The sequence below is a fragment of the Gopherus evgoodei genome, chromosome 7 (assembly GCF_007399415.2).
Source record: "Gopherus evgoodei ecotype Sinaloan lineage chromosome 7, rGopEvg1_v1.p, whole genome shotgun sequence".
NCBI lineage: Eukaryota > Metazoa > Chordata > Testudines > Testudinidae > Gopherus > Gopherus evgoodei.
The window spans coordinates 30456072-30471544 of NC_044328.1; the positions used below are offsets into that span (position 1 = coordinate 30456072).

General features: G+C 44.4%; 1 protein-coding gene across 1 annotated transcript in view; it reads left to right on the forward strand.

The window, feature by feature from the left end:
• Nucleotides 1-2154: 2154 nt before the first annotated feature.
• The window catches only part of KNDC1 (kinase non-catalytic C-lobe domain containing 1), a 104183-nt gene continuing 90864 nt past the window's right edge, over nucleotides 2155-15473 (forward strand). The window contains 2 exon segments of the mRNA XM_030570230.1: nucleotides 2155-2370; nucleotides 7110-7308. Of these exon segments, the coding sequence (XP_030426090.1) occupies nucleotides 2275-2370; nucleotides 7110-7308 (295 nt within the window). The 5' untranslated portion in view covers nucleotides 2155-2274.

A 15473-nucleotide genomic window follows, 5' to 3' on the forward strand; every position in this document is an offset into this window, starting at 1 on the left:
CTATCTTAGGGCATTTCTACATAAGCACTTACTGCCCACCAAAGTGGGGTATAAATCCAAGTATTTGTGTAGACATGCCCTAAGCTTAGCCACCATTACTATAGTACTGTGATGCTTCTTGGGTTGTGAGGCACCTTGCTACTGCCTGCCCTTAGTGTGAGGAAGCCTTGTCTTGCCTGCCATGAGTCAGATCCCTACCTCCACAGGCAATATAAGCACTCCCCTCTCAAACTACCTGGATCTGATGTCCCTCTGCAGGTTAGCAATAGGCCACTAAGCCCCCTGGAGCATCCCCCCAAGTGTCCAGTCCCTGCCCTGTTCCACTGAACACGCTCACTATTCACAGATTGACAGCACTTAGCGATAAATGTATAGTGGTAAAAAAGTAAAAGTTTATTTAACACAGAGTTTCAAGTGATAGCAAGTAAAAATATTGGAAACGAATGGTTACTTATAAAATCATAACATGCATACTGGAGCGTAGACTTGTTTGTTACTGTCATGACTTATAGGACAAAGCTCAACCCAAATCCTTGCAGCACATTACACAGCCAGGCTTGGCTGTGATCTTCCATTCATGAGATAAGCCACACTGTCAGCTTGCCTCCTTAGTGGAAAAAATTCAGGGTGTCTCCCTGCACCCCTATTTATACTCCCCAAATCTGTTGTCTTTACCATAAACAGGAGCCCCTGGCTGCTTGTTTTTTCCTGTGTGCTTTCTTGTCAATTTCACAAACTCTTGATTAGCATTTGGCTCAGTCAGTACATGGCCTCCATTCTTAAGCAGACACTTCACAATAAACCCATGACCACCCAGATGGAGAAAAGCATCTCTTCCCTCCTGCTTGCCTCCTTCTGCTGACCTGCCTTAACTCACATAGCTTGAGAACACCATTTTCAGTTCAGATACATAATTCCTTAAACATTATCCAAACGTACATTTCACAATTATCATGGTAAGTGGGTTATTGATTCTTGGTAGAGATCTCCCCATGCTACCCTTTAGTGTATCATTATGAATATATCTGACCCAAGGGAGTCTTATCAAATTCTAAGCACCCAATCTGCCAGTTGGCATCAAGAGGTCCCTGGGTCACAAGTACCTGGACACCACAATCTGTAATGTATTTAGCCTCACAACACCTGTGAGGTTGGGCAGTCCTCTTATGCCCATTTTACAGACAGGGAATTGAGGCACAAAGAGGCTTCAAACATGAAGTCTGTAGCATGACAGGGATTTGAACCCTGCTGTCCCAACTTGTAGCCTAGTGTCCCAACCACTTTCTCTCAAGGTGAAGGGTCCCTGCTGGTAGATCAAATTGCAGCAAGGTGTGTGCATGTGGGGGGACAGGACAAAATTAAACTAAATTTAATTGAATGTCCAAGTCGAGTGAAAGCAAACAGAAAATGTCGTCAGTGTTAAGGCCCTGATCCCGAAATCCATTCCCAGATCGCACATCCTTGCAGGCCCACTGAAGTCATTAGGGCTCCACGGTCCACTTCCATGAAGCTCATTGCAGGACTGGAGCGCTCGGTTTGATTGATAACATTCAGTTTCGATCATCAATATCAGAGGTGAAGGTTTTGGAAAGCCCTGGCAAAGGGCCACTCTGCCAGTGCATGCGCCAGGCTTCGCTCGCTGAGCCCGGCAGATCAGACACAAACCAACCCTGGTGCATCAATCAGCCTACGCGCTGACAACCGCCCAGAGCCACGCCGCTCTCCGGCGGTGCAGAGGGAGCACTGCGGCAGCGGCGCGGCTGGCGTGGGGGGGCTGCGCTGGCGGCAAGTTGCTGCCTGAAGTTTGCTCCGCGTTAGTTCGGAGAACCAGGGATGAAGGCGGATTAGCGGGGGGTGGGAGTGAGTCTCAGGGCAGGCACCTGGCTGCGCCGGGAGGGCGCTAGGGCTCAGTAACCCAGGCCCCTGCAGTGGCGGAGCTGGGCTGTGCGGGGAAGGAGGCGCTCAGGCGGAGCTGCAGTCCGGCCTGTGTAGCTCAGACAAGGCGCGGCCGCCGTGCCCGTTACTATGCGGTCGCTTCTTTAGCGAAGGGGCAGGGCGTGCTCCGGGCAGGGATTGCAGGGCGCGGCGCTCCCAGGGGTGGGCGCGGGAAGCGAGCGGGCGGGGGAGGAGGGCTCGAGGCGCTGCGGGGTACAGCCAGGGGCCGCTCCGGAGGCACGAGCAGGCGTCGGGAATGAGCCGCAGAGGGCTGGGCTTGGAGCACGCAGCCAGGCTACTGGGGTGAAGCCTTCGCCTGCCACTTCCTCCCCAGGCGGCATGGAGGCTGTGGACGCCGCGGTGGCTGGGTTTCCCGAGGAGGAGGAGGTGGGTTGCTATGACTTCGAGCCGCTGCCGACGCTGCTGGAGGATGAGGTGAGTGTGCCAAAGTGCAGCCTCCCCCACCCCTCCTTGGCAAGAGCACCCGCTCGTCCCTGAAGAGCTCTGGCTCCTGCGTGCACCTGTGGGCGAGAGCGACCCTTCCCAGCTGCGGAGAGTGGCTTCTCTGGATGAACTTGTTTTGTATCAGCAACTCAGCTGCTAGTTCTCTGGTCGCTGTGCTGCTCGCCTGTGCTCCCAGTTCCCGGCCTGCCCTTCCCGGCCTTCGCTTTGTTTGCAGCGGTGCGGTGCGCTGCGCAAACTAGGGGAGAGCGCAAAGTGTTGACTTAACGGGGAATTAACCCTGTGGTGAAGGCGAACTGGCCAGTCAAAGGGGTATAAATCAACTTTCACAGGGACCCGATCATCTTAGTTCGGTTGTAGGGAAAGGGGCGGATTCTCCTACTATTTAAAACGGGGGTCAGCAACCTTTCAGAAGTGGTGTGGAGTCTTTATTTATTTACTCTAATTTAAGATTTCTTGTGCCAGTAATACATTTTTGCATTTTTAGAAGTTCTCTTTCTAAAGTCTATAATATATAACTAAAGTATTGTTGTATGTAAAGTAAATAAGGTTTTAAACTTGTTTAAGAAGCTTCATTTAAAATTAAATTAAAATGCAGAGTCCCCCTCCCCACTCCCCCTGCCCCCGGACCGGTGGCCAAGACCCGGGCAGTGTGAGTGCCACTGAAAATCAGCTCACGTGCCGCCTTCGGCACATGTGCCATAGGCAGGGGCTGCTCCAGGCACCAGCACGCCAAGTGCGTGACTGGGGTGGCAAGCCACGGGGGGCGCTCTGCTGGTCGTCGCTAGAGCGGCAGGCAGGTTACCTTCGGCGGCATGCCTGCGGAGAGTCTGCTGATCCTGCGGCTTCGGCGGACCTCCCACAGGCTTGCCGCCGAATCCGCGGGACTGGGGACCTCCTGCAGGCAAGCCGCCAAAGGCAGCCTGCCTGCCATGCTTGGGGCAGCAAAATACCTAGAGCTGCCCCTGGCGATAGGTTGCCTACACCTGATTTAAAAACTGTGAGGGCAAATTGCTTTTGCTCTTCAAAGCAGTAAGTTATAAAGGAAGTGTTCTGAATGTCTTCTTCCTGCAAAACTGTAGCATGCAAACATCTCTGGGTAAGGATTTAAGATTAGCAGCTATCAAAAGTCTTGGAAGTCTTATTACATAGGAACTGGAGGGCCATACAAAGAGGCATTTTTCATGTCAATAAGATTCTCTTGCTCCCCTTTTCTTAATAATCCCAGAAACCTGTGTTCCTAATGGATTTACTCCCTCACACCCCACTTCTTAATACCCCATATTCATTAATATGATTTAATTGTTGTATCATAATTATTGTCATGTCTGCAGACTAATGTCACAAATGTTGGACTATGAGTTCGTTGTAGCATTTAATAACAATGACTCTTAATCAGACAAAATCACATAAATCAAACAAAATCCCCTTTGGTAATAAGCAAATCTTTTTTTCTTCTGTAAAAGTTTTGTTGCTGCCACGTAAAAGCAGCAGGAAAGGCAGGCTAAGTCTGTTTATACTATTATATGTTTAAATTAGTCATTAGTTGTGCTAAACAAACACATAAAGATGGAGCTGACTCTAGTTCTGAGTTGTTTTGTCATAGATAGTTCTACTCTTGCATTATTGATCTCTTCCTTCATAACTCAAGGAATGATTTGGAGAGTGTTGCTTGCCTGGTTAGTTAGCATTTGGATAACATGGACCAGAAATATTTTAACTAGCAGTTTAGTGATGGATACATTTCACATATTGGGTTCAGTTGTTAAATAGCACTGTCTCTTTCTTCTTACATCTCTGCCAGTTTCAGGGGTAGACTCCATCAAGTAGTAACAGTGAAAAGGGAGTACCCATAGAGAGAGCTCCTAGCAATGTAAATAATTTGGAGGAGGGACTGGCTACAGTTCTTTTCACAAACTCAAGTAGGATCAGATAACCCATTTGTGGACGTTGTCCGGTGACCTCTGTTTCCTGTAGCCTGTCACATGGTGGAGAAGATCTGGTACAATAATTTTTGCTCTCAAGAGAGTTGAGCGTGAATCAAAATCCTTTAGCAATTTGGAAACCAGTTGGGGATACCTTTTTATTCCTGAGACTGAACAAGATTATTGTGGGCTGCTGATGTATGAATCATGATTCAATAAGTTTTCCATGCCTACCCTTTGGAAGATCTCCCAGACTGCGCTCGGGATATTAAGGGTGCTTACTGACACATTTATAGCGTTCTTAGGAATATTCAAGAAGAGTGATTAAAAGTTGGAGACCTAAAAGTATGGGTGGTGGAGGGGAAAACAACCTCTTAATCTCTTAAAGCACCGTAGAAGAGCTGGGTATTTATTTAATGGAGCTTGACTGCCATTCCTGGCAAGCTCCTAAAAGTCCCCATTTGAATAGATACTCTATAGTCTTGTTTTGAGAAATGGCTTTTTTGCTGTCTGGTTTGTCTAGGAATATTTTATTAATTCTTCACTGCTCATTCTGTCAGATGCCTCTTTATATTTAAAATGCTATCTTTCACATTTAAGTGTGTTTTATGATATTGTTTACTGGTGACAAACATCCAGGTTGGCCCTGGACTACAAAGCATGTGCAGAGTCTGCAGAATCTAAGCTTTCATTTATCTCCCTCAAAGGCTTTCTAACCTTATGATAAAGATCTTCCAAATAGGATCTATGTGATAACACAAGCAATGAGTCTACAAGTGGCCATAAGAAATAGCTCTAAGAGTCTGAGCTCTCCTTGACCCTTTCATTTCATTAAGATGTTAACTTGAAAGCCTGATGAGCCTTGAATTTGAAGGAAAGATTTTTCAAAAATGCCTAAGAGATCTAAGAATGCAAATCCCACTAAAAGCAATGGGGACATGTGCTCCTAAATCCCTTAAACTTTTAGAAAATCTCTTCAAGATTTTGCATTAACTATTTGATTCCTAGTATCAAAGGGGTAGCCATGTTAATCTGGATCTGTAAAAAGCGACGAAGAGTCCTGTGGCACCTTATAGCCTAACGGACATACTGGAGCATAAGATTTTGTGGGTGAATACCCACTTCGTCTGACGTCTGTAAGGTGCCACAGGACTCTGTCGCTTTTTATTTGATTCCTGATCCTTTTAAGAGAAGGGAACATGGGGGTGGAAGAGGGGCCCAATAACATGGAATTGGGAGTTGTTACAGAGAGGGAGATGCTGAAGGAGGAAGTAGAAGAGACCGACTGGGAAGAAGAGAAAGGAGACTCAGAAGACCGAAATGGTGGTGCTTCTAATGTTGGGAATACTTTTCCCATTAAGTGATGCTGAATGCAGTGATAAGTAACAAATATTAACGACTATGTTAACAAATTTGCTTTTACTCCATCCCAAAAGAAAAACAAACAAAATCAATTTAGGTATTTGTAAAACACATATTCTGTAACCCAAAACGCTTTGATTACTTTTTATAGCTAAACTCAATTCTAAATATCTGGAATTTTGGAGGTCCGAGAAATGTCAACTACTTATTAGAGCTTTGAGAAAATTGCCGTTATGGTCTTTTCTTGACTAAATTGTAATCAGTATGTATCCGGCTTGAAATTTTGCCTGAATTGTTTCCATTTTTTTAGAGTTGCTTGGGAAAGGCAAATACATTTCTTGTGTTTACTGCCCTTATCTTGGGATCATTATGTGTAGGATTGTCAGTTTTGATTGGACATATTCCTGGAGGTTTCATCACAGGACACAATCTTTAATTAAAGACTAAGCTTTAATTCCTGGAGATTCCAAGACAATCCTGGAAGGTTGGCAACAGTAATTGTTGTGTGATAATACCTCTACTAGGCATGTCACTTCTAACCGTAATCTTTTTATCCAAGCAGCTTCCTAAAGCATACAGTCATAGAAGTTAGAAAATGAAAGAGCCTGTCAGATCTTCCAGTGCATCATCCTTCCAATGTAAAGTTATTCTCTAGTCTAAACTAGACTGAACAAAGCAATACTAACTTCTGAATGTCTCCAACAGAGCTTTTGCCATGTTTCTTGGAATTCTCACATGTGCCTAATAAATATAACAGCTGTGAAGACAGCCTTTAGCTGTAAGTCATATGTTACCTTGACCACTGGGGAGCACTGGATAAACAAAAACCCGAGGCAACCATCAGGCACCTGGAGCTGTTTATCTAAAATTTTGACTTATTTCCAAACCCCCCCCCCAAAAAAAAAGAGAGGCCATAACATGTGTTGCGCTACCTGAGGCTCACAAAGCAGTTACAAACACTAATCAAATCTTGCAACGACAATTTCAGGAGACAGGTGGGGGAAACTGAGGCAAAAAGAGCTTAAAGTGACTTCTCCAAGGTCACACAGAAAACTTGTGGCAGAGTCGGAAAATTAATCCATCTCATGTGACCCAGTCTCTGTGCCTTTACCTCATGACTATCCTTTCATTTTAGTGTGGTGCAGGAGTGTCTCAATTTAAATATATCACAAAAATACCTGTTTTCTGATGTTAATATGAGATCTTTGCACACGTTGATTGTTTCCCCTAAGGCACTCTTTGTGCTGAAAGTGCTTTACATTAAATACTTGGGGGGTAGAAGTTGGAGGTTAAATTCTTTGTCCTAGGAAGTCTGAGAACTTGCTGGAATCACATCAGGTTGTGTCTTGTAGATGACATTTGACACAATTGTCTACAAGTAATGTCATCAAATGCAAAGTAATTTCTGAATTCATGTCTTGGCAGGAGAATGTGTCCCTTGCTGATATTCTTTCACTGCGGGATAGCTGTCTTACCGAGCAAGATATCTGGGCAATTTGCCTGGAGTGTAGCCATTCTATGAAGAGCATCTTCCATTCAGCAATCTTCCAGACACTTTGCATTACTCCTGACACTTTGGCTTTTAACACCAATGGCAATGTGTGCTTCATGGAACAGCTCAGTGGTAAGTATTTATGCTTCTAGGCAATTTGTTAAGAAGTATGCAAAGTCATGCTGAGAGAATGTAATAAAACATTATACTCTTCAAACTTTTACGTAGATTTAATTAGACTGTAAAGCAGAATTTCTTGATAAATGGATGAATTGCGGTCCATATGAAACTAAATTAGATTCAGGAGCACTGTCCATTCACTAGTTATACTAATACTGAATAAAGATTTCCGACTGAATTTAGTAAGATCTTGGATCCGCTTGTTTTCACAGATTTTTTTTCCACATGAATCTGTTGCACTTACATTTTAAACATAGTAAGTTATGGACTTGTGCGGATATGTGTTTGCATGTCTGAAAGTATGGGCGAAGCATAATCATGGTGCTGCTTCTCTCACCACTTAAAATATGTCCATGAAATTACAGATATGGCTAAAGAAGATGGCTGTTTGGCTGTAGATCTAGCAGTAGAATAGATGTGACCTGATAAAGCTTTCCCAAAATGAAGGACTGAGTGGTGTCTGCATATGGCAGAATGTAAGATCTTTATGTATCATTGGAGACATGGGGAGGCTGACATTCACAGAAGGACTTCTGATTTCATTGTGAACTAAAGTTTATTATTGGATAAGATGAAATCAGCAAAAATCTCAAGAGCCTTAGTCCCTCACATTGCAAGAAATGACAGCTGAGAAAATTGCAGTAGGGAATGAGGAAGGAGGAACCTAGTGCCAAGCTGTAGAAGCCTCAGAGATCAGTTCTGTGCCATGCCTATTCTCTTTAGGCTTTTTATTATGTCTTTTAATCTTAATTTATTTTTAAAACAATGTCAGAATAACTACATCTGTCAGTTTGCTTCCAGATTGCATTAAATGAACCGTGTGTGTGTGTTAGCCATAATTTTGGTCCATCTGTTGAAATGAAATAATATCAGGTTAAAAATCAGAGTTTTAAATCAAATGTCCTTACTTGAGAGGTCATATAACATGACATAAAACTGAAAGTATATTTTAAAATGTATTCATTATTTGTTTATTTCTCATCATGAACAACTTCAAAATAGATTTGACAGATTCGTGTTTGTTTTTAAGTATAATACATTTTCAGATTCCCATGTACTTATCCTGTGCTGCCATAGTTCGTTTAACACTGCAGGAGAAATTGGTTTTTATGTTAAAAGAATTGTTTGTATTATAACTTCAGGAAAGAAACACTTTTCTTCAGTTTTGTAAAAGTTGACTCTTACAAAATCTAAATCTTGGATCGAATTTGACCTGATGTTTCTTAAAGAAACATACTGGAGCCTCGCTGAAGGAAAATATGTCGACTGGACAAAAATTTTTGGCAGTACAAAGAACTAAGATCTTGGGGAAAGAAAGGAAGTGCTCACAAGAGGTAAAAAATATCTAAGCTCAGTTCCTGATTGTCAGCCACCAGTTAAATATGGCCTTATGCAAATAACAGAGTATGGGTTTTTAGTGAAGCAAATTATGTGCATGGACATAATTCATATTATTGGAAAGTCTTGATTAGGATGTTTCAAAATTCAATTATAGTTAAAGAAACATTGCCTGTGTCTAGAAAACTCTAAGAGAAACTTCATAATGAAAGAAGTTGGTATGCAGATGCATATTTTTTAATGATTTTTTCCCCACAATTCTCTGTGCTTCTCCCACTTTGTCCCTATTTTTTTGTCCTGTGCAACTCAGTCAAAATCAGACAACACATTTTTTTTTTACTATCTTGTCATTTCTGGAACTTTATCACAGTCATATTTACTCTGCTAGAAAAGGTGACTGTCTCTTTTTTAAATAAGAGGAAATGACTTGTAAGCAATTCAGGTTGTTACATTGTGCCTTTCCCTTCCTTCTAAAGAAATGACACTGTGGACTCCATGCAGCAGGAAGCAAGAATACAAAAATTGTATTGCACCATGTGCCAGTAACTGCAAATTGCCCACTGTCCCTTGGAGAGCTTCATGATTTGAAAAAGTATAAACTATAGGATTACCAAATCTAAAATAATACTCCTCTGTGACCTTCAAATGCTCTGAGACTGGTGGGGTAGGAGGAGGAGAAAGAAAGAGTGTAATAGAAAGAGTGGAAGCTGGTTCCTGCAGAAAGCCACACTATTTTGTAAACTAGTTAAAAGGATTCTGTGACCAAAGGCGGCAACAGCCTGTGTAGCCAGAGCCAGCTGTTGAAGATGAATAAATATATGTGAACCAGACCACTTAGCAGCTTTAGAGCACAAGAGCCATTGCTTCAGCCTCTACTCAAGATCTAAGAGAGAGAATTTAGTATCTGCTTCTGTAATAGAGGAGTTTTGTATGTCTGCTCACTACCAAAGCAATTTTTCCTCTCTTGGGATTGACACTTCCTCATCAATTATTGGGAGTGGACCACATCCACCCTGATTTAATTGGCCCTGTCAACGCTGGTTCTCCACTTGTAACTCCCTTCTCTTCATGTGTCAGTATATTTATGCCTGCATCTGTAATTTTCACTCCATGCATCTGAAGAAGTGGGTTTTTTACCCATGAAAGCTTATGTCCAAATAAATCTGTTAGTCTTTACAGTGCCACCGGACTCCTCGTTGTTTTTGTTATGCTATGCCTTTGCCTCTTCCATATTAGAGTAGTCTACCTGGAGATGTTCTGGAAGGCAGTCCAAAAGCTTCAGCTCGTGTAGACTGCTTGTTTCACAGTGTTTCTCACAAGGCATGAATGACATCAGTACTTCATGATCTCTACTGCTGAATACAGTGCAGCTACTAGATACATATTAATTTTCTGGTGCAATTAAAGGTGATGGTTGCTTTGTTCCCCAACAGCTTAGATAGCTGAGATGTTCAAGCCATCACCTAGATCTAAACAACTGGAGGAAGAAAGAGCTCTTAAAATTCTTAGGCTCTAGAATTTTCCTTTCCCCTGCCTCCCACTGCTCTGATAGAACTTCAGCTTGACATATTGGACTCCTGTTCACCCACTCATTTGCCTGGAAGGATGGGTTGGAGAAAGAGATCTTTGGGGTGAGGATTTATAGCTTTTAACATCTGTCTGATTTGAAGTCTTCATTTGACATTGGGTGTGAGGCATTAAATTTGTTATATATGCGATCAACTCTAAGAGCATTTTGTGAGTCTAAAAATTAACAGTTCTCCACTTCTAAGGATATGTCTACACTACAAAATTAGGTCGAATGTATAGAAGTCGATTTTTAGGAAGCGATTTTATACAGTTGATTGTGTGTGTCCCCACTAAGCGCATTAAGTTGGCGGAGTGCATCCACAGTACTGTGGCTAGCAGCGACTTTTGGAGTGTTGCACTGTGGGTAGCTATCCCACAGTTCCCACAGTCTCCGCTGCCCATTGGAATTCTGGGTTGAGCTCCAGATGCATTGTTGCGAGTGGTTTTGGGTACATGTCATCAGTCGCCCTTCTCTCCGTGAAAGCAAAGGCAGACAATCGTTACGCGCCTTTTTTCCGTGCAGATGCCATACTGCTTTCAGCAGGCGATGCAGTAGGACTGCTAACCATCGTCATCCAACCACTAATTTCACTGCAGCTCTGCTCTCCTGGTGTCATGAATTGACCTCGCAGAGCCTCTCGTTGTTCTTTATAAATATCTATTCTAGTGGCATCCCGTCATCATCCACCTCTTCCTCTGCAACTCTGCTCTCCTGCTCATGTCTTGATTGTGAATTTCTCCATGTTGTCTGTCATGGGCTCCTGGGAACATGTGTTCTTCCTTGGGAAATGTGCGTGGTGCTAACCGTCGTCCTCCACCACTTCTGCTGCAAATCTGCTCTCCTGGTGCCATGAATCCATCTCGCAGGTTGTCTCATCATTTGGTATAAATATCTATTCTCGTGGCATCCATCGTCATCCACTGCTTCCGCGCAACTCTGCTCTCCAGCAGACGCCATACCACAGCAAGCATGGAGCCCACTCAGCTCACCGCTGCTGTTGTGAGCATTGTAAACAGCTTGCGTGTTATCCTGCAGTATGTGCAGAACCAGAACCTGCAAAAGCAGGTGAGGAGGCGATGACAGCATGATCACAATAGTGATGAGGACATGGACACAGACTTCTCTTAAAGCATGGGCCCTGGCAATTTGGACGTCATGGTGGTAATGGGGCAGGTTCATGCCGTGGAATGCCGATTCTGGGCCCAGGAAAAAACCACAGACTGGTGGACAACATAGTGTTGCAGGTCTGGGATGATTCCCAGTGGCTGTGATCCTTTTGAATGTGTAAAGGTGCTTACCAAGATGAGAGCAGCCTTCACAGTTGAGAAGCAAGTGGTGATAGCTCTCTGGAAGCTTGCAGTGTCAGACAGCTATCGGTCAGTCGGGAATCAATTTGGAGTGGGTAAATCTATAGTGGGGGCTGCTGTGATCCAAGTAGCCAATGCAGTCACTGAGCTGCTGCTATCAAGGGTAGCGACTCTGGGAAATGTGCAGGTTATAGTGGATGGCTTTGCTGCAATGGGATTCCCTAACTATGGTGGGGCGATAGACGGAATTCATATCCCTATCTTGGGACCAGACCACCTTGGCAGCCAATACATAAACCAAAAGGAGTACTTTTCAATGGTGCTGCAAGCATTGGTGGATCACAAGGGACGTTTCACAGACATCAACATGAAATCACCGAAAAAGGTGCATGACGCTCGCATCTTCATGATCTCTGGTCTGTTTGAACAGCTGCAGGAAGGAACTTACTTCCCAGACCAGAAAATAACTGTTGGAAACATTGTAATGCCTATAGTTATCCTTGGGGACCCAGCCTACCTCTTAATGCTATGGCTCACGAAGCCATACACAGGCACCCTGGACAGTAATAAGGAGCCGTTCAACTATAGGCTGAACAAGTGCAGAATGGTGGTAGAATGTGCATTTGGATGTTTAAAAGCGCACTGGCGCAGTTTACTGACTCTGTTAGACCTCAGTAAAACCAACATTCCAATTGTTATTGCCGCTTGCTGTCTGCTCCACAATATCTGTGAGAGTATGTGGGAGATGTTTATGGCAGGGTGGGAAGTTGATGCAAATCGCCTCTCCGCTGATTATGCACAGCTAGACATCCGGGCGATTAGAAGAGCACAGCAGGGCACGCTGCGCATCAGAGAAGGTTTGAAAACCAGTTTCATGACTGGCCAGGCGTGTGACAGTTTTTTTTCCCCTCCTAGATGAAAACCACCCCCTGTAGTTCACTCTACTTCCCTGTAAGCCAACTACCCTCCCCCCTTCAATCACCACTTGCAGAGGCAAGAAAGTCATTTATTGTTTCAAAATCATGCATTCTTTATTAATTCATCACACAAGTAGGGGGATAACTGCCAACGTAGCCTGGGAGGGGTGGGGGGAGAAGTAGAGGAGGGAAGGCCAAGGCCACACTGCGCTTCAAAACTTATTGAATGCCAGCCTTCTGTGCTTGTGCAGTCCTCTGGGGTGGAGTATTTGGGTGCCCAGAGTGCACCCTTTTCCCCCTCCCTGGGGTTCTTGGGCATCTGGGTGAGCAGGCTATGGAACTTGGGGAGGAGGGCAGGTGGCTAGACAGGGGCAGCAGCGGTGGTCTGTGCTCCTGCTGCCTTTCCTGCAGCTCCATCAGACGCTGGAGCATATCAGTTTGATCCCCCAGTAGCCTCAGCATTGCATCCTGCCTATCTCATCTTGCTCCCGCCATCTCTCATCTCATTCGTCCCTCCTGTCCTCGTGTTCATTTTCTGCTTTCTTGGACTCTGACATTGTTTGCCTTCACGCATTCAGTGTGGGAGGACTCCATGAGCTCAGAGAACATTTCATCACGAGTGCGGTTTTTTTCACCTTATTATCTGCACTAGCCTCTGGGATGCAGATGATAGGGGGAGCGTAGAAACATTTGCAGCTGCGGGAGGAAAAAAAAGGAGAGTAGTATTTAAAGACACATTTTAGAGAACAATGGATAGACTCTTTCACAGTGAACAAAGCTTTTAACATTACGTAGCACATGTGCTTTCGGTATAAGGTCGCATTTTGCCTCTTATATTGAGGGCCTGTCAGTTTGGTGTGAGAGATCACACATGCGGGACTGGGCAACAGGATCCAGCTTGCAGGCAGCCATGGTAAGCCACAGTCTTTCAGCTTCTTCAACCTTCATAACATGTGGGAATGGTTTCAAACAGCCGTGCCCTCCTTTCCCATACCAAGCACCCATTGCGTTGGCCATTTAAAAGGAGAGGCTGTACTGGCCGCAAATGCATCCCAAGTCTTCAGGGCAAATTAATCATTAAATACACTTGCTTTTAAACCATGCATTATATTTACAAAGGTACGCTCACCAGAGGTGCCTTCTCTGGTTTCATGGTCTGTGAGCTCGCCTTGGAAAGATATTGGCTCCAGGGTGATAAACAGTTCCTGGCTGTCAGGGAGAATGGTTTCTCCGCTTCCATGTTGTGTGCTATCCTCATCCTCCTCCAACTTCTCATCTTTCTCGTCCCCAAAATCCTCATCCCTGTTGTATGAGACTCCCCCCTTGCAGGTGTCCACGGACAGGGGTGGGGTAGTGGTAGAGGCTTCCCCTAAAATTACATGCGGCTCATCATAGAAATGGCATGTCTGGAGCTCTGACCTGGAGTGGCCATTTGCCTGTTTGGTTTTTTGGAAGGCTTGCCTGAGCTCCTTAATTTTCACACTGCACTGCTGTGGGTCCCTGTTGTAGCCTCTGTCCATCATGCCCTTGGAGATTTTTTTCAAATATTTTGGCATTTCGTCTTTTGTAACGGAGTTCTGATAACACAGATTCATCTCCCCAAACAGTGATCAGATCCAGTAACTCCTGTTCAGTCCATGCTGGAGCTCTTTAGAGATTCTGGGACTGCATGGTCACGTGTGCTGATGAGCGCACCATGCTGGCCAAACAGGAAATTAAATTCAAAAGTTCCCGGGACTTCTTCTGTGTACCTGGATAGTGCATCTGAGTTGAAAGTGCTGTCCAGAGTGGTCACAATGGAGCACTCTGGGATAGCTCCCGGAAGCCAATACCGTCATATTGCATCCGCACTACCCTAAATTTGACCCGGCAATGTTGATTTCATCACTAATCCCCTCATTGGGGAGGAGTACAGAAATTGATTTTAAGAGCCCTTTAATTCGACAAAAATGGCTTCATCGTGTGGACAGGTGCAGGGTTAAATCGATCTAACGCTATTAAATTCAGCCTAAACTCGTAGTGTAGACCAGGGCTAAGGGAAATTACCCAACCTTTGGAGCCAGATCCCTCAGGCAAATGGTGCAACATCACCAATACACCACCATAGTTATACCTCCAATGACTGAGTTGCCAGATAGGCATTAATACAGCATCATGCAGCATCGCTGCTGAAATAGTCCACTTACAAGCTGTCGTCCAGGCCCAACTCCTCTAATGAAGAGCTTCTCTCCTGGTCTCTCCATATGGATTTGATTGGAAAGTGGAGTGAGCAGCTATGTTGGCCTGCTGGTTGGAGAGGCCCACAAGGGCATCAGTCATATTTGTGGTGTGAGTAGGTCAGCCGTCAACTAGGTTGCGTACCTTGGAGATGGAGATTTGGTTCTTCCTCATCTCAGAAGATGGTAGTTAGAGGTGGTGGCTGTGGAGACTTATCTACATCTGCTTGTTTTGTAACTTCTAAAAAGTAATACAAGGCAAACTCCTATAAGCTTTTATTAGCTGGCCCTGGGAAATCTCCCTCCTTTGGTTACTGGCTTGGAGTTTTGATTCAGAGCTTCCAAGGCCAGAAGGGACCATTGTGATCATGTAGCCTGACCTCCTGTATAACACGAGCCATGGAACTTCCTCAAAATAATTCCTAGAGCACATCTTTTAGAAAAATATCCAATTTTGATTTAAAAATGATTGGTGTTGGAGAAACCCCACCACAACCCTTGGCAAATTGTTCTAATAGTTGTATCCTCGCTGTCAAAAATGTGCACCTTATTGTCAGTTTGAATTTGTCTAACTTCAGCTTCCAGCCATAGGTTTGTGTCTATACCTTTCTCTGCTACTGACTGTGTATTAATAAATATTTGTTTCCCCATGCAGGGACTTACATGTGTAGTCAAGTTATCTCTTATGTTTCTCTTTGTTAAGATAAATAGACTGAGCTCTTTGAGCCTTTCACTATAAGGCAGTGGTACCCAGACTGTGGGGTGCCGC